We start from the raw sequence: 19,297 nt of genomic DNA, 5'->3' as shown, positions 1-19,297 counted from the left end.
AATGAAGGGAGGCAAAGGTCATAATGCTGTTAATCTCTCAACCTGTAAGGCACGGCATGGCCAGGGGCACTTTAGTATCAGTTACATTTAAGATTTTATGGAGTTTAACAGAAAAAAGGCGATTACTGAAATACAAAGTTATTTGGGGTAAAACTTGTCACTATCAGTCCCTGGTTGGAAGAGAAAAGAGGAACATGGGTGACTGGGTGAACAATGGACTATATCAAGGACGAAGAGCGATTGTTGCTGGAATTAGTGTAGGTGAAAATATCATATATTCTATAGCAGGTTTCACCAATAAATATTTCCCCATTTTTTGTAGAACTACCTGCCTTAAGAGTGACAAGGTATCATGTAAGTCGCAGTTCTACAAGCAGCTGTGTTACACCTTTTTGTCCAAACCTGCTTTATACAGAGGTTGAATGGGTGCAATATTAAGATGACGTTAGGCTTCAGTAGATGGATGTAATTATAGCATGTAATAGCGAAGCTGACGTTACATGTGGAATGTCTTTTAGTTTGAGGTGCAGTATGGTATGTGATGAACCTGGCAACAAGTGGTAGATATGATATTGAAATACAGGATAAGGTGAAGGTTACATGGGTGTGGATAGTGTTGTTTATTCAGTGCTGTGGGATTCTGTTTCTGTGTAGTGTTTTACATGTGTGTAGGTTTGCAGAAAAATGCACAAACAAAAACAAACAAACAAAACATTGCAATAACTATAGATTAAACTATGAATTTGTGGGCAATTTTATGTAGATTTAAAGTACATTTTTTTAACATTGGAGAAATTCTCCTAGTCAGCTGTGTATTCTGTTCAGCTATTTTCGCCCCAATTTTGAAATTCACGTTAAATTGCTGAGAATCCATACTTTAGCGAATAACACTAGTAGCATTTTTGACCCATGCGCCAGTTTGGTGCAGAGTGTTTGGACAGAAGTATGAATTATATCAGAGTTACATAATAGCAGCTCTGGTGCACATATGACTGAGTCGAATAACATTTACGCTGCAAACGTGAAAATAGGTTTCTTGAAAACTGCTTGGACTTGAATATCGCCAGTCTGTGTTCCTGTGATAACCAGCTAGCTCTGCACAATTATGTAACTCTTGTACTATTACATAGTGCGTAAGTTGATACATACCTGCAATTGCTGTAATTGTAATGTTTAAACTTACAGGTTAGTGTTCCAAGTTGGATGTTTGCTTGCATGGTTTGCTGCAGTCCTATTCGTGCTGAGGATCTTTCTGTCCTATGATACTTAAGCCACTGGTGCCAGAAAAAGGTTTCTGCGTTGGAACGGAGCTTTCTCTGTTGGAGTCTGGACATTGCAGGAGTTTCTAATCAAGGAAGACACAAGGAAAGTTATCTTTGGAATTATATTGTACATTTTTGCATCAAAGATGGTCACAACATATCACAGGCAAGAGTAACTGCCGAAACGCTTATCGACACGGAAAGGAGGCGCTGCTGCCACTATGACCAGTGAAGCGCCCCCAATCTTCTGCCCAATGTCAACTACACCATGTTAACACAGTGGGATCAGGTTTATATAGTGCTAGAGGTAGTCACCGCGGTGCTGGCCATACTTGGCAACGTGCTTGTGTGCTGGGCGGTGCGCATTAATAGTAACCTGCAGAATGCCACCAATTATTTTGTGGTGTCACTGGCTGCTGCAGACATTGCTGTGGGACTGCTGGCCATTCCATTTGCTATATCAATCAGCACTGGATTCTGTGCCACCTTCTATTCCTGCCTCTTTATCGCCTGCTTTGTTTTGGTGCTGACCCAAAGTTCCATCTTTAGCCTTCTTGCCATTGCTGCAGATCGTTACATTGCCATCCGCATCCCACTAAGGTGAGTGACCTGAATTACTGTCAGTATACAAGTGTTCACTATTACTTGATAGCTCTATATAACTGCTTATTGTACTCTATGCAAAAGCTCCATAAACCCACTTTTACTACTCTATAAGACAACCTTCTAAAACAACTCACTTAAAACTACCCAATACTAGCTCACACTATGTAACAGCTCCTTGAGAATTCTTATATTCCTCCAAACATAAGTGTCCTATTACTACTTCTTTTACTCTATATATCAGGAGTATACAGTGAAGTAACAGAAAGTGTGTGAGTAAATCCTCTGTTTTGCTAAGATAATTTGACCTAAAATGTTACCTGCTCCTCACCTAAATCTAAAGATTCTCATCAAATAAAAACCACGCACACACGCACGCACGCACGCACGCACACACGCGAAAAGCACACTGATTTCTGTTGTTACTGAGCAGATTGATCTATTCAGTGTTCTTAATGGATAATCAGGTTTACTAAGAGTTTATTTAAACCAGATGCCCTAATTAGTTGAGCGTGTGAGGGTCCCTGTCCTATAAAAACTATCAGGGTTATTTACTAAAATGTAATAGGATATAAAAGTGAATTCAACATGAATTACAAATTTGACGCCAACACAGACAATTCAAAAACAATCCCCACGTCAGCTATGCTTTTATTCTGAAATGTAAATAGAATAGGGTGGCGCAAAAGTATGGAGAAAAAAGTAATTAAACAAATAAATGCTTTTATTCTGGCTACTTCGGCCCAATATTTGAAACTCACTTTTAATTCCAAACAATTCACACTTTAGTGAATAACCATGACTGTCTGAATTTACTCTTCACCCCACAACTGAAATGAAGTAGACCCTTATCGAATGTTTGAGGACCTCAGGTAACAATAAAATGTTTTGTTTAATGCCCATGAGAGTAGATGGGTTACAGAGCCATTAGTAATGACTACTGCCTCCATTATTCTACATTCAGGTAGAACAAATGGAGGGAATTCCACACCATTATTTTTATTCCAATAGAAAGCAAACAGCTCAATTCTCATTAATGACTAAGAAGCTGCAGCCTTGACTGGCAGTGGCTAACGCCGTTGTTCAATGCACCTCTATAAGGAAATCCCTGAACAAGTACTAAGAAACACTATTGTCCATTTAGGGACTACCTGGATGTTCCAGACAGGTACAGGAAATGTGTAATATGATTAAACATATTGAAAGAGGAAGTTTTCAGCTTAACTGATAAATGACCGTCGAAACACTCAATACTGCAATCTAAAAAAGGAAATGCCACTTGTGAGTCCTGGCAGACGGAATAATGGCTCGGGGTCTGCTTTATTTGATCTGCCTTTGTTTTTGCATTAGAATTTTTGAGGGAACAATGAATTCTGGATTGTACCAGCAGATTCTGCAGGAAAATGTCAGGTTACTCCCCCCTCCCTTACCCCAAGCATTAATGCATGGATTATTTAAGTTGTGGGGCACAAGAACAATCCTCTGCACGCAAGTAGATCTACAACCCATTGCATTAAGCAGATAAAAATGCATTTTGGAAAGGTTGAATCAAAGTCTTGACCTTAACCTAACGGCAATTTTGCTGCATGACCTGATATGAGCATTTCACACATGACAACCCCACTACATTAAGGACTCAGGAGTCATTCTGTACTGTGGAGTCGGCCAACCCCTCCACCCATGTAGATTTATTGAAGAACAGAAAAAAATTGGTTGCCATTGCTGTTAAAAGAGGTGCCACCAGTTACTAAACCTAAAGGTTCACTTACTTTCTATCAAAAACTGAATGTTGGAAATATGTGCTGAATAAAGACACATTTTTTTGTTTAATAAGATTCTCTTTTTCTAGTAGTACATGAAGATAAGATAATGTTTTAGGGCAAAGCAAAGCAATTCATATAGATATTTCTGAAACTCCCTGTCTGAGCTGTGTCCATACATTTCTACATATACACTATGTTTCCTTCAATTGTTATACCATACCACTACAAAAAAAGCCTGGAACACACCTAACTTGCCATATCTTCTGTAAGAATCAGTCAAGGAAAAATGCTATTGATAAAAAGATAAATGAATCAAAATAAAATGTGTACTCATTTCCAAGAACTATATTGTATATAAAAAGCCCACCTTTTATTGGGAGTACAATGGGCACTTCCTTTCTGACCGGGTTCATTCAATGAACCCCTTATATGGGTTTTACTGAATAAAGTCAGGAAACCACAGAATAAATCATGTCTCTGCTAGAAACAATGCAAAGAACTCAAAGTGCTTGTGGAGTAAAGCCAATCATGTATACCTTCTTTAAATTAGAAAGCTCTTATCATGAATAATGTGTGTGGCACTTCAGCAGCATGGACAAAACTATTTTCCATTGTACTACTTACTTTTTCACGCATACCCTAAATTGTTGTCTAGGTCAGGCTAAGAATGTCTCTTCACAAATTAGTGGAGAATAATCACAGCAACTAAAAGCAAATGTGCCATAGTTGCTGTGATATAGAGCAGGAGAACCAACTGTTCCTGGAAAACAGGTTGTACTGTCAGCATAGAGAAGCAGGTATTTTTATTTCGGTTGATAGAAAAATGCATAGATATGCTAGCAATTCCACTAGCACAAAGTACAGGTCTGCCCACAGGATGGGGGAATGGGGCACCATCCTCTGATGCAGACCATAAGCCAATGCACCACGGAGAGGCTTCAGGAGTGAAAGGAGGATTGCTGAAGGGTAACCGTAGAAGGACCTAATAACTAATAATAATGATAAGCTAAGCAGCAATTAAAGGGTTATATCCACTAATTGCCAAACACCGTTGTGTTTGGCAATTAGTGGAAACACTGAATAACAACCTAGAAAATCTCATATAACTTGTGCTGTCCCTTTTCTTCAATTTCATTTCAATTCATATCAAAGATAACAAATTACATCGCAATTCAGTTCAAACACAGCAATACCAGGGCAAAGATTGCAAATGTGGAGGACAAGTTGACAGCCATGTTCAGCGAAGTCTCCCAAGTATAACAGTACCCCTCATGTACAGGTTTTATGGTGTTTTCAAGTCTGTGATTGGACAGATACAGAATGTCTGGGTGGGACTAAAGTGGTTGCAAGCTGCTTTTAGATATAACCCCAATGATAAAATGTATAATTAAATGCATGCATGTTTTCATTGGAGGTATATCTGTGAAATCGTAATTTTTGTAATTATGATTGTGGGCACTGGAGCGTCTGTGATTGGACAGTTAGAAAGTCTGGGCTGAAAAAAAAGGGGAGGTCTTGCAAAGGCTTCAGACAATAGATCTGAAGACTTCACATGTATTTCTAGATATACACCAATGAAAAAAATTCATAATTAAAGGTGTACATGTTTTTATTAGGGGATATGTACTAAACATGTATTAATGTTTTTTTTCGTTTGTAAGTGTGCAGTGGAGTTTCCCTTTAAATATATGGATAAGTAAACGCAATATTAAAAATCCAACTAGTATAGATACAGAAACAGTCTGCAATAAGTTCCCCAACTTTAGACACTAGACTACAATTGTGGTTGATTGCAAGGACAATGACGAAACAGGATCATATGATATGTGATTTGGAGTTCCATACATGATGCCAAAAAAAAGAGATGATAACGTCAGTGAAAGTGACTTTTTTCATTTTTCACACACAAACGGCACTTACACTGACAATATTATTGCTGTGATACTTTTTACTGTTTTGAAACACAAATATTTGTGTTCAGCGAAGTCTCCCGAGTATAACAGTACCCCTCATGTACTATAACAGGTTTTATGGTGTTTTCAAAAGTTACAGAGTCAAATATAAGGCTTGTGTTTCAGTTTTTCCACATTGAAAATCGCCAGATTGGTTACGTTGCCTTTGAGACCGTATGGTAGCCCTGGGATGAAAATTACCCCCATGATGGCATACCATTTGCAGTAGTAGACAACCCAAGATATTGCAAATTGGGTATGTCCAGTCTTTTCTAGTAGCCACTAGTGGCCAAAATTGGCATTCAAATTAGTTTTTTGCATTTTTTACACACAAACAAATATTTACACTAACTTTGGCAAGTGTTTCTGACTAAGTGACTACTAACAAGGACTGGACATACCCCATTTGCAATACCTTGGGTTGTCTTCTATTGCAAATGGTATGCCATCATTGGGGTAATTCTCATTCCTGGGCTACTCAAACGCAACTTAATCGATCTGTCAAATTTCAATGTGAAAAAACAAAAAAACTGTAACATGCTATATGTGACCCTGTAGCTTCCCAAAACACCATAAAACCTGTACATAGGGGGTACTGTTTTACACGTGAGACATCGCTGAATACAAATATGTGTATTTTATTTCAGTAAAAGCAAACAGTATTATGACATTCACAGTTAGAATGCCATGTAGAACTACGTTTTTTTTTATACTTTTTCTCCCATTTTTTTTTATATTTTATTCATATTAAATTATGTTTCATACCTAAATATTTGATGTTAAATGAAAGCCCTGTTTCCCCTGAATACAATTATATATAAATTATATATAATAAGTGTGGGTGCACATAATATGAAAGAGGAGAATTACGCCTGAACAGACATATAGCGCAAATTCAAGTTTTTGTTTACGTTTTGTTTTGATCACAACGTGTACATTTGGCTCAGTCCTTAAGGGGTTAAATAGTAATTTGGATTGAACTGAAAACCAAATTGGAAAATGTAGGCCAATGTCGTTTATTTGGGGGGGGGGAGGTGGAATAAGCAAATTTATTATTTTCAGAGTTTGGAAATGTGTGTTTTTCATTTAACTAAAATGTATTATCCAGTACCCTGAGTGTCACTTATTTGTATACAGAAATATAAGCATGATCAATGCTATTGGGCTGTGCATAAAAAGCATTTCTATTAGTATGTGTCATTCATATATTGCAAGAGTTTCAATTCATTAACAGTTCTTTGGAATCCTCAATGTTTTTCTACCACCACAAATTAATAGGATCTGCATTGAGCTCTCACCAAATCTGTAGATCAGCCAATCATAATGCTTGCTTAACCTTAGTACTCTGCACTTATTCCATCTCTGTACAGTGGCACTTTTAGGACACTGCAGGGACTTCAAGGAGTTGGAGTTTAATTGTAAGCTTTGTACGGTAGAAAGCCAACAACTAAAGTAGTGGCGTAACTAATGCAGAGCGGGCCCTGGTGCATGAATTTGTTTGGGCCCCGTCTAGCACGAGGGTGAGCAAAAGGTGGATCCCCATCTGCCGAACTCCCATGATGCTTTGCCAGCTGAGGATTTACCATTTGCCCATCCTTGCAGTTGTATTTGTGAGTAGTGTTTGTGTGTTTGAATGTAAGCATGTTTTTGTATAGAGAATGTGTATGCATGTAGGGATGCATTTGTCTGTACTTTTGCCATTGGAATGCAGTGGTGTCCTTGTGTGTAGTGTTTATGTTTGAATGTAGGTGTGTGTTTGTATGTAGTGTTGGCTTTGACATACAGGTGTCCTTTTGTGTGTAGTGTTCAAGTTTATTATTATTATTATGTTATTTATATAGCACAATCAAATTCTGCAGCGCTTAACAATGGGTGGAAGAACAGACATGTAGTTGTAACCAGACAAGTTGGACACACAGGAACAGAGGGGTTGAGGGCCCTGCTCAATGAGCTGACATGCTAGAGGGGGTGGGGTAAAATGACACAAAAAGGTAAGGATAGTATTAGACTAGTGACAGTTGCAGAAGAGGAATAAATCAGGAGATATTAACAGTTTAATTGATATATAATTTTGGAATTTGAATACATGGGTGTGTTTGTATGTAACGTTTGTGTTTGATATCAGGGTTGTTTTAGGATGTTGTGTTGTTTTTTTGTTGCTGCGATGTATGCATATATATACACATACACTGCATAATTACACAGACATACATATACAATAACATACACAAATGCACACATATAAACACACTGACACATACACACACATAGATACACACACTGACATATACACACACCCTGGCAAAGAGATGCACACACTGACACATACAAAGACCTTGACACACAAACACACACAGTGACACATACAAGCATTGACACATACACATATTGACACATGCACATACCATGACACATAGATTGACACCCTCCTTTTAACATACATTTTTGTCTCTTTCCTTGCTTTTCACCACTTCTGTGGCCACTATCCCTCCTGCGCGGCTCCCTCTGAATGTGGGTGGAAGTGACATGCTGTCACTTCCTCCCGGCATCGCCCTGTTGTGCTGTTATAGGATCATTGCGCCCGACCTGGTCCCCGTTCAGAAATAACCATCAGGTGGCCCTAAGTGCATGGGACACCCGATGGTCTCCCTGACTGTGCGAGCCCCAGTGCAGCCGCCACTGAAACACTACAGGTAGTTCCGCCACTGAAACACTACAGGTAGGGAGGGAGAAAATGGGTGGTTTATGGTGCAAAAATAATATATATATAAAGAAATTATGAATAAATAAAAAACGTTACCTAACCTATGCATTCCACCTAGCACGTAGGTAGCAGCACGCACCTTTAATCAGGGAAGAATCCCAAAATTATCATTATTAGTTGACCAAGGGGAGAGGCAGGTTGAGGTGAGATTTACTTACCCAACCTGTCTCTCGTGCACATAACCATCTTCCTCTAGGGGGTCCACTTCAGCACATGGTATTTCATTGCCAGGAGCTGAGGTTACCGCTGTACTCTTGTGCATGCAGGACCATCTATAGGCAGAGCCAAATCCCTGCAGCCATCACTGGTGACAGCTGGGGGGATTGAAACTTCTAGACAGCAGTAGCTCCGCACAGTGTGTAGAAATCTCTTACGTAGGAAATATACAGTCCCTACTCTGTCTCAGTCTATGTCTTGACTGGGTTCTAAATTCCAACACAGTAAAAACTAGTATTTCATAAAGATTCTATCTTGATGAAATACAATTTTTTGGGGGGAATGGAGAATGTGACAGTGCTGCTTTAAAACAGGGTTATTCACTAAACTGATAATTATCAGTGATTAAACGTGAATTTCAGATTTAACCCCTTAAGGACCAAACTTCTGGAATAAAAGGGAATCATGACATGCCACACATGTCATGTGTCCTTAAGGGGTTAAAGTCGAACTAGCCAAAGAGGAAAAATTTCACAAGCCACCAAGTTTATTTATTTAAAAACCCTTGACTTTTCTATATTCCACAGTTTCAAATGTGTATTAGGAGAAGAATGAAAGGAAAGTGTATTCAAACACAGTTTGCATAACAACTAAATTTATTGACTGAAGCCTTAAATGCATTTCACTTTATGGACAGTTTGATATAATATTCAATAGAGAAATAAAATATGAAAAAAAAAAAAATATATATATATATATATATGTGCAGCGATGCGCAATTCCTATCACCCGATACCCGGGACATGCAGTTCCGGGCGCTGGGCAGGTAGTTTTTTTTGCTTTTAGCCATGCTGCGTGCTAGCAGCGGTGTGACTTGTAGGGTCCTTGGTCCCCCCAAAGAGCCAGCCCTCCAGTCTGCAGCTCCGCCAGGTGTGAGCTGAAAACTTGGGAGATAATCTCAGTAAGGAGGGTTTCTACCTTTGTTAGGTAGATTCCTTTACCTTATTTGTATCTTGCATTGAAGTATTGTTATGTCTGTCTCCTAAATACGGTTTTGATAAAAAAAATAAAAATTGTATCAGGACAAGTAGATTGTCATGGTGTACAAGTAGATTGGGCAAACGCTTTAGTCCCTGGACAAGTATTTTTTTTTATTTCAACACCCTTGTATGTGACAATATCTTCATCTCAGGATATGTTTATCTGCAATTTCAATATTGTATTCAGAAGCTCGGCATTAAAGGGACTCTATAGTCACCATATAAAAGCAAGAAAGACAGGTCCCCCAGCCTTCCTTCTTGCTTTTATATGAACTTTCATTCATTAAAAAAAAAAAATCGGTGTTTTTATATTAAAAACTTACCTCCGTTCCAGCGCCGAGCTCCCCGCTAGGCCGCGCCCCCTTTTTCGTCAAAATGACGAAATCGCGGGGCCCAATGGGACGGCTTCGCGCTGGACCAATCGCGTTCTTCATAGAGCGGCATTGAATGCCGCCCTATGAAGAACCTGAGCGCTTTACCGCGCATGTGCGCGGAATGCGCGTTCGCGAGCTGAGCTGTCTGACTGACAGCTCAGCTCGCTTTCTAAAATTATCAATAATAATTATCAATATAATTTAGGGCCCCCACCCGCCCTGTGCGGCGGGTGGGGGCCCTAAAATTATCAATGAGGGGGGGGACCTACTGTCCCCCCCCCCCGGCCCCCACCCCTGTGCGGCGGGTGGGGGCCCTAAAATTATCAATGAGGGGGGGACCTACTGTCCCCCCCGGCCCCCACCCCTGAGCGGCGGGTGGGGGCCCTACAATTATCAATAAGGGGGGGGACCTACTGTCCCCCCCCGGCCCCCACCCCTGTGCGGCGGGTGGGGGCCCTAAAATTATCAATGAGGGGGGGGACCTACTGCCCCCCCTGGCCCCCACCCCTGAGCGGCGGGTGGGGGCCCTAAAATGATCAGTAAGGGGGGGGGACCTACTGTCCCCCCCGGCCCCCACCCCTGTGCGGCGGGTGGGGGCCCTAAAATGATCAATAAGGGGGGGACCTACTGTCCCCCCCCCCCGGCCCCCACCCCTGAGCGGCGGGTGGGGGCCCGAAAATTATCAATAAGGGGGGGGCCTATTGTCCCCCCCCGGCCCCCACCCCTGAGCGGTGGGTGGGGGCCATAAATACAAAGGGGGGGGGGACCCTAGTTAACCCTCCCCCCCAAAAAAAAATATCTCCCTACCTACCCCCCTCACCCTAAAAATAATGAGGGGGGACCATTAACTAAAAACCTGTAAAAAAATGAGATAAAATCAACTTACCATTCGATGTTTTCTTTCTTCTAAAATCTTCTTTCTTCAGCCCCAAAAAAGGCCAAATAAAAATCCATAATAACCGACGCAATTAAAAAAAAAAAAAAAAAAAAAAACGAGCGCAAAAAAAAATAATCCATCTTCACCCATGGAGGGCTCCGCGCAGACTGAGCACCGCAGGGCGGGGGAAGGCTTATAAAGCCTTGCCCCGCCCTGCAATTAGGCTAAGAACACTCTGATTGGTGGGTTTAAGCCAATCAGAGTGCTCTTTGTCATTTTACAAGCGTGGGAAAGTTCTTTGGAATTTTCCCACGCTTGTAAAATGACAAAGAGCACTGTGATTGGATGGATTTCAAGCCATCCAATCACAGTGCTCTTTGTCATTTTACAAGCGTGGGAAAGTTCTTTGGAATTTTCCCACGCTTGTAAAATGACACAGAGCAATGTGATTGGATGGCTTGAAATCCATCCAATCACAGTGCTCTGTGTCATTTTACAAGCGTGGGAAAATTCCAAAGAACTTTCCCACGCTTGTAAAATGACAAAGAGCACTGTGATTGGATGGATTTCAAGCCATCCAATCACATTGCTCTGTGTCATTTTACAAGCGTGGGAAAATTCCAAAGAACTTTCCCACGCTTGTAAAATGACAAAGAGCACTCTGATTGGCTTAAACCCACCAATCAGAGTGTTCTTAGCCTAATTGCAGGGCGGGGCAAGGCTTTATAAGCCTTCCCCCGCCCTGCGGAGCTCAGTCTGCGCGGAGCCCTCCATGGGTGAAGATGGATTATTTTTTTTGCGCTCGGGTTTTTTTTTTTTTTTTTTTATTGCGTCGGTTATTATGGATTTTTATTTGGCCTTTTTTGGGGCTGAAGAAAGAAGATTTTAGAAGAAAGAAAACATCGAATGGTAAGTTGTTTTTATCTTATTTTTTTTTTCTTTACAGGTTTTTAGTTAAAGGGTCCCCCCTCATTATTTTTAGGGTGAGGGGGGTAGGTAGGGAGATAAGTTTTTTTTTTTTTGGGGGGGGGGGGGAGAGGGTTAACTATGGTCCCCACCCCCTTTGTATTTAGGGCCCCCACCCACCGCTCAGGGGTGGGGGCCGGGGGGGGACAATAGGTCCCCCCCTATTGATAATTTTAGGGCCCCCACCCACCGCTCAGGGGTGGGGGCCGGGGGGGGGGCAGTAGGTCCCCCCCCTTATTGTGAATTTTAGGGCCCCCACCCGCCGCACAGGGGTGGGGGCCGGGGGGGGACAGTAGGTCCCCCCCCTATTGTGAATTTTAGGGCCCCCACCCACCGCTCAGGGGTGGGGGCCGGGGGGGGGGCAGTAGGTCCCCCCCCTTATTGTGAATTTTAGGGCCCCCACCCGCCGCACAGGGGTGGGGGCCGGGGGGGGGACAGTAGGTCCCCCCCTATTGTGAATTTTAGGGCCCCCACCCACCGCTCAGGGGTGGGGGCCGGGGGGGGGGGCAGTAGGCCCCCCCCCTTATTGTGAATTTTAGGGCCCCCACCCGCCGCACAGGGGTGGGGGCCGGGGGGGGGCAGTATGTCCCCCCCTTATTTTTTATTTTAAGGCCCCCACCCACCGCACAGGGGTGGGGGCCGGGGGGGGACAATAGGTCCCCCCTTATTGATCATTTTAGTGCCCCCACCCGCCGCACAGGGGTGGGGGCCGGGGGGGCAGTATGTGCCACCCTTATTTTTAGGGCCCCCACTCACCGCTCAGGGGTGGGGGCCGGGGGGGGGGGGAGGAGAGTAGGTCCTTCCCCCCCCCCCCCCCTTCAACCACTATTGTGGCCAGACAGCATCCCTGTGGGTTCGGGCTTCAGCTGTCAGCTGAAGCCACGCCCACAGCAGTGTTCACAGTGCTTTGTGTGCTGATAGCCCGTCTGATGCATTCACCCAGAATGCATCGGACGAGAGGCCTTTTTAGGGCCTCTGAACTCGGAAGTCCCTCTGGTGGCCGTCTGATTGACTGCAACAAGAGGTGTTCCAAGCTTCCAATGTAAACACTGCATTTTCTCAGAAAATACAGTGCTTACAAGAAAAAGGCTCCGGGTAGCTGTAGCACTCACCTAAACAACCTCATTAAGCTGAAGTTGTTCAGGTGACTATAGTGTCCCTTTAATGTCCCTCACTGCTCAATTCTCCAAATCTACTTCAGAAAACTATTTTGTATCACATTGCTAATATGGGATCTAGAAAGCTAGCAAACCTGTAGCAAAACATTGTATTCAGAGAACTGAACCAAATTATCAGCATTTTAATATATTTTGTATAGGATAGAATGTGAAAGCATATATGGGGGAAGAAAGGATGAGCTTGAAGGGTGAATAATGTACCTTATCATTAAACAAAATATTCCATTATGATATGGATTATTTTTAATCGCGTGAAAATGTGTGTGTGGTTTTTAATTGCAAGTTGCAACAATGGAATTCTATTAAATATGAAAACCTTTCCTAAAATTTGTAACTGGAAAGAAATACACTAGAAATTGACTTACTTTCAGTTTTAGATAGTTAGAATAATCTGTCCTCACTTGGTGTTCCTCTACAGTGCTTGATAGAGAGCTAAACTCTTTTCACAGACCACACAGATGAAAAATATCATGTCGATCCAGGGTTTATTTGCACATCACCAACCCAGTGCAATACATGAGAAAGAGTAAAAGTGAAATACACAAATGCAAAATAATATACCTCAATGAGTGAAGTTACTAAGGCAATGGTAACAAATGGTATGCAAATGAATGAGGCAGTAAAAAACAGGTTGCATACTGAATTGTTAATTACCACATTCAGATGACATGAAGAAGTGATGTAGTCTAATTGATACACCACAAAATGGAGGCTATAGTCACAGAGCAAGGCCTGAGATAAAAATAGAAAGTAAACTAGTCAGGAAATGCTAAACTAACTATATTCAATAACAGAGAAATAAGAGAATAGCATTACTAAGAATATAAACTGGCAGGGCAAGTTAAAGAATACTTACAGACAATGCATTCTAGGAGCATAAACATATAAAGACAGGTAACAAAGTAAAGCTTCAGTTATAACAGGATGTGGAACAAAATGGAAATGGTTTCTGCAAGGGACAGAGGTAACAGTTGCTATGGGGAATAGAACCATAAGCAAAGGAGTACAAACTCAGGAAAGCACCACTAGATGTTTCTAAAAATGACTTAACAGGAGCCAGAACATATAATGACAACAAATTCCATAAAATGAACTTTTATTTAAACGCCACTGCAGCCTGAACCCCCTCCAGTGAAGTCATCAAAACTGAGTAATTTTGTCCCTTCAGATGCTTTTCATAGAGATGCATTGAGGACACACTGCATTCAAGCCTTTTGCCACAAACCGCCAATCCAATGCAGCTATATGTGCAATAAATCCAATGCTTCTTATATAGAAGCATAGGACGAACACAGGGTCTCGCATCAGCATACTTTGCACACTGACACCAGACATCAAATAAATTAAATATTTCAGACATCCCAACAAATGCATTTTAGGAAGGTGGCTTCACAAGATACTACCCCCTCCCCATCCCCATGCGCTCAACCCCCCTCACCTCCCAACACACAAACACAGACAGACACAGATACACGTACTGGCACAAACGCACTGACACACAGATACACACATTGAAACACACCAGCGCATACACTCATATACACACTGACACACACTAACACATATACTCATATACACACACTGACACATACACACACACACTCACAGTCAGATTTACAGACACACACTGGCACATACACTCATATATATACATTGACATACAGACACACACTGGCACATACACTCAGATAATACACACTGGCGCATACACATAATTTGACACACACGTGTCACACTTTATAGATTTGCAGCCACCCTCCTGTTAGCTTACCTTTGTGTCCAGCGGGGTGGCTTGCTTGAAGTTATGGTGGTGGGTGAGGCTGTGGTGAGTGAGCATGCAGCAGCAGCTCACTCAATCCTCTCCTGTACCTCCATGCTGCTCTCTTCTCCTCTGCTGCCTCCTCCCTCCAGTCCTCCCGGGCAGGCAGCTCTTTGTGAAGCAGGGAGGGCACGGTCGGTTTTTAAAGAGCAGGCACCCGAACGGGCCTCTGATTAATGGGTAATATGGAGATGTTGGGGGGTGAAAGTCATAAAAAATATAATGAAACTCGAACACACACATCAGATTGTGTCAGGAAGCCGCATTCAACATGCGGGAGTCTTACGGAACTACTGGGAGTCTTGGGATGTCTGACAGCCATCAGTAGGTGTGGAAACTACAACATGTAAACAGTGCTGTTTCTCAGAAATGGCACTGTTTGCAACAGAAAGCTGTGCCCCAAATCACCTTATTAAGAGAAAATAATTTTTATGCTGGCTTAGATTGTCCCTTTAAACATTAACAATGGGGAACATCAATCCTAAAACACACGGAGAAAATTTAGATATTATTGTAAAAAATATTGCAAAGGAGGCAAAATTAAGCATACTCTGATGTGTGGAGTGTCTCAATCACATGAAAGATATGGGCCTGACATTTTTTTTTCTTCACATTAATGACAAACTATGATAAAAACTTGGAAAATGCTCTCGGCATGCCGTCAGAAATGCAAAAAACTTATTCATGGTAAGCAACAATACTACCGAAATCACCGAAACAGTGGATTGTGGTGAACTGACAAATGAATTGCACAATGTGCACTTGTCCATAGCTAGAGAGATTAGCACAGACTTTGTTATCAAGTTTGTTTATTTTGAATTCTATTAGTGTTGTGTAGTCACCACAACCTACAAAAGAGCTTGTAATCTATGGCCAGTAATTCTGAGCTTGAACGTGCATTGTTTTCAGGTACAGGGAGTTAGAAATGAGCGGATAGTGGTCTCATGTGTCTTGTGTTCAATCAGGACGTTGTGGTCTCTTTATCACTGATCTCTCAAACTTGGCCACAGTCACCTCTGCTGGAATGTAGAAATTCCCCAGCTGTTATCCCATGAACAGGAGGAACTTGGGATATCTCCCAAAAACTTTGAGTGTTCCCAGGGAACCTATTCTAACCCCACTTCGTATTCTTTCCATTCTGTCTTTCAAGTCTATTAAAAAAAGAACATGCCATCTTAAACACTACATAAATGAACACTAGATCTACTGTGTGTATCATTTATTCATCATGCAAGTCTTAACACATATTAAATGCATTTGATAATAAAGGTCTGTTTGACATCTTTTGGATTTTCTTGTATGGCTGACATAGCAAAAGCACTAATTAGACACATGAATCAGGAATATTATTTGTATACTGTATGATATCTGCCATGTGGGTGATTTATGGAAGTGTTGTGTTCTGAAAAGTGTGTGTGTGTGTGGGGGGGGGGGGGGGGGAATAAGGGGGGGGGGGTTGTTAAGGGGAAGTAAACATCAGGGTAATGTGCCTGTTCCTTAAATTGTTTTCTATGGTGATTGTTACACATTTAGAACTTTGCACCAAAACACGGTACTCTTATCCATCTCCCATTAAACATCTTTTTAGAGATGTTTTAAGTGCAGAAGATGCGGAACTACTTCACTTAGACCTCATTGTTTAATTAGCATTTATCAGAGAAATAAAAATAGGAATCTTACTGAAACCCTGCACATACAGGCTCCAAGCTCAATGACCACTTCAAATCACTGAAATGATTATGGTGCTTGAGGTAACACTTTAGAATACAGCTTACCATGTTATTGCAATGTATATAATCCCTACTACAATTATAAAATAGATTGTAAACTTTGACGCACCACCTTACTTATGATTTACCATTTCTTTCTCTGCAGGTATAACAGCCTGGTGACCAGCCAAAGAGCTAACATTATCATTGCTGTCTGCTGGCTGCTTTCTTTTATCATTGGATTAACCCCTATGTTGGGCTGGCACAAGAACTTTGACAATTCTAATGACAAAAATGAAACCAATAAAACCAACACCTCTACGATGTCACCTACATGCAGCCCTCCCATGCTAGAGTGCTTGTTTGAAAGTGTGGTAACCATGGATTATATGGTATATTATAATTTTTTTGCCTGCGTTCTAGTACCCTTGCTCCTAATGTTGGGCATATACTTGCGCATTTTCATGGCAGCACGGCGACAACTAAAGCAAATGGAGCTTAAAGTGGTATGTGGAGAACGCTCACGTTCCACGCTACAGAGGGAGGTTCACGCAGCCAAGTCTTTGGCCATCATTGTTGGGCTATTTGCTTTGTGCTGGCTACCTTTACACATTATCAACTGTTTTAACCTGTTCTGCGAGGGGTGTGATCGTCCCCCTACATGGCTCATGTACTTTGCCATTCTCCTTTCCCATGTTAACTCAGTGGTGAACCCTTTGATTTATGCCTACCGAATCCGTGAATTTCGACATACATTCCGTAAGATATTACACCAAAACCTACTGGGCAGGGCTGAGCCATTCCAATCAAGGACCGTCAGTTCCAAGTCACTGTCTTATGGAGCAGACGAAGAGGCAGGACACATCCATATTCGTCACAGTAGCTCCATTCATAGTACTCACTCCAACGGGAGTTGCAAGTTGAAGGATGTATGGCATCAAAATGGGTGTCAGATAGGACATAAGGTGGAGAGGACAGGATGGCACAAGTGTGAAAAACAAAAAAAGGAGACACTGGAGATATCCCAAATTAAGTCACTCATGGGAACCTGAAAAAACTATTTTGGATTTGGTATTCATACTGGACATGTGAGCAGCGTGGCTCAACAGGTGGACTTTTGCTTGAAAACAATGACCTTTTTGACTTGTTTTATTTATGAAACTGTTTTGCAGTGTTAGCTAGGTCACTTGTTACTGTGTCCCACTTTGCAGTGATCTGCAGGGGCCAAAATACAAAAACTCACTTCGGCCTAGGGGTATTTAATGAATGCTGGACTCAGTGCTGTGCACTTTAATTTGTGCTGTGAGACAACCACCCAAAATGTTTGATGTTTTTATATCGAACATTAAATATACTTTCTGGTTAGTCACCTAATCAAGAGTGCTGGATAACCTCAGAATTCTGAAAAGCTGGTGTCTTTATTCTATCACAGTCAATGTCACTTGACCTAGGGTCTTTCACATTTTTACCCCTCCCACCCATTAAGGAAACACATGTGTTCCAGTTGAACAGCAAAAGAATCAGATTTCCCAAAATAGACTTTTTCCCATAGACCTCTCAGGAGACCCCCAGTCTAAGTAGGAAGGTTGTGTTCCTATCCAGCTGTCACTGCAGCATACTACATGCAATATCATAAACCAACATGCTGTTCTGTAGCCTCACTCTCCAAACTCAACTGAATGAGGCTGTTGGTCTACTTGTTGAGAATTCCTACTCTCTACATAGCACAGTGTCACCCTGGGCAATTCGATAATCAAATCATAATAGTAATACAGAACAGGCTTTCCTAAAAGCATTACCCCATCTTTATTGTTGCACAAGTAGGCAACTTAAAACACATAAAAATAGCCTCACTATTTACATTGGCCACCCACTTGTATGTTTGAAAATGTTCCTGGCTATGTGTTGCAAAAATTAAATGTTTTAGCACAACCTCGTTGAGATGGTAGTTGGGTTCCAAGAATCGGGCAAAACACAGAGTTTGTCCCAGATATTCAAATGAAACAGTTCATCTCCAGCTGTGTTAGACATAACACTGACATATCCCAGACTATAGCCGCATGCAACATCCAGCCCCCCTGCCCAGTGCTTTATTACATTATCAGTCAGAGTTTCCTGTTGAGACATCACTGCAGGCCTGAGGGTGACAGAGAGGAGGGGGTGACATATGTCTTACCTACTGCTTTCTGTACATCACTGCATAGAGGCACATAACAAGTCTACAGAGAATGAATACTGAGGAAAAAGAGATAAGAGAACAAAATAACTTATTATCTAACCATTGCAGCATTCAAGTTTCTCAACTTATAAGTGTCCCTTAAATTTTCAGTTTTCTACAAAAAATATTAAACATATATCCAAGTACTCACAGGTTTGTCTGTATCTACTATAACTAAATAATTGAAGGGGACTCCCCCCACCTTCTCCCAAACTTTCAATGCATTAAAATATAAAAATACAAACAAAATTACAAAACAGCTTAAAAAAAAAGTTACTTTACTAAATGTTTTCTGGAAAATCGACAGCTGCTCTAGAAACCATTCATTGTTTGAGAATTCCCATCCAGTCATGGCCTTCCTGTAGCTGAGAACATCTAATAAATCCCAGTACAGTTCAGGTTCATACACAGCACTCAATTAATAGTTTAATTCATGAAAATCCATGAATGAAACAACTGTGCAAGCTATTAGATGCTGTAGAACATCATCATACAAAATGGATTTCTGTTTTTGCATGACTAAAGCTAGTCACAGTGCAGGTATTTGCATAGAAAGCTATGATAGAACCTGAAAAATGCAGTGGGAACGTACATGCAATATATATCAAACAATACA

At 41.5% G+C, this 19,297-nt stretch overlaps 1 protein-coding gene across 2 annotated transcripts in view; it reads left to right on the top strand.

Annotated features, from left to right (window-relative positions):
* Positions 1-18,901, top strand: part of ADORA2A (adenosine A2a receptor) — a 32,117-nt gene extending 13,216 nt beyond the window's left edge. For both annotated transcript variants that reach the window (XM_063454523.1, XM_063454524.1), the window contains exons 2-3: positions 1,186-1,862; positions 16,630-18,901. In XM_063454523.1, the coding sequence (XP_063310593.1) occupies positions 1,531-1,862; positions 16,630-17,515 (1,218 nt within the window). In that variant the 5' untranslated portion in view covers positions 1,186-1,530 and the 3' untranslated portion in view covers positions 17,516-18,901. The remainder of the gene's footprint in view (positions 1-1,185; positions 1,863-16,629) is intronic.
* Positions 18,902-19,297: the final 396 nt, after the last annotated feature.

The sequence above is a fragment of the Pelobates fuscus genome, chromosome 5, assembly GCF_036172605.1.
Source record: "Pelobates fuscus isolate aPelFus1 chromosome 5, aPelFus1.pri, whole genome shotgun sequence".
Taxonomy (NCBI): Eukaryota; Metazoa; Chordata; class Amphibia; order Anura; family Pelobatidae; genus Pelobates; species Pelobates fuscus.
The sequence above is the reverse complement of the archived record's forward strand: the minus strand, read 5'-3'. Positions and strand labels throughout refer to the sequence as shown.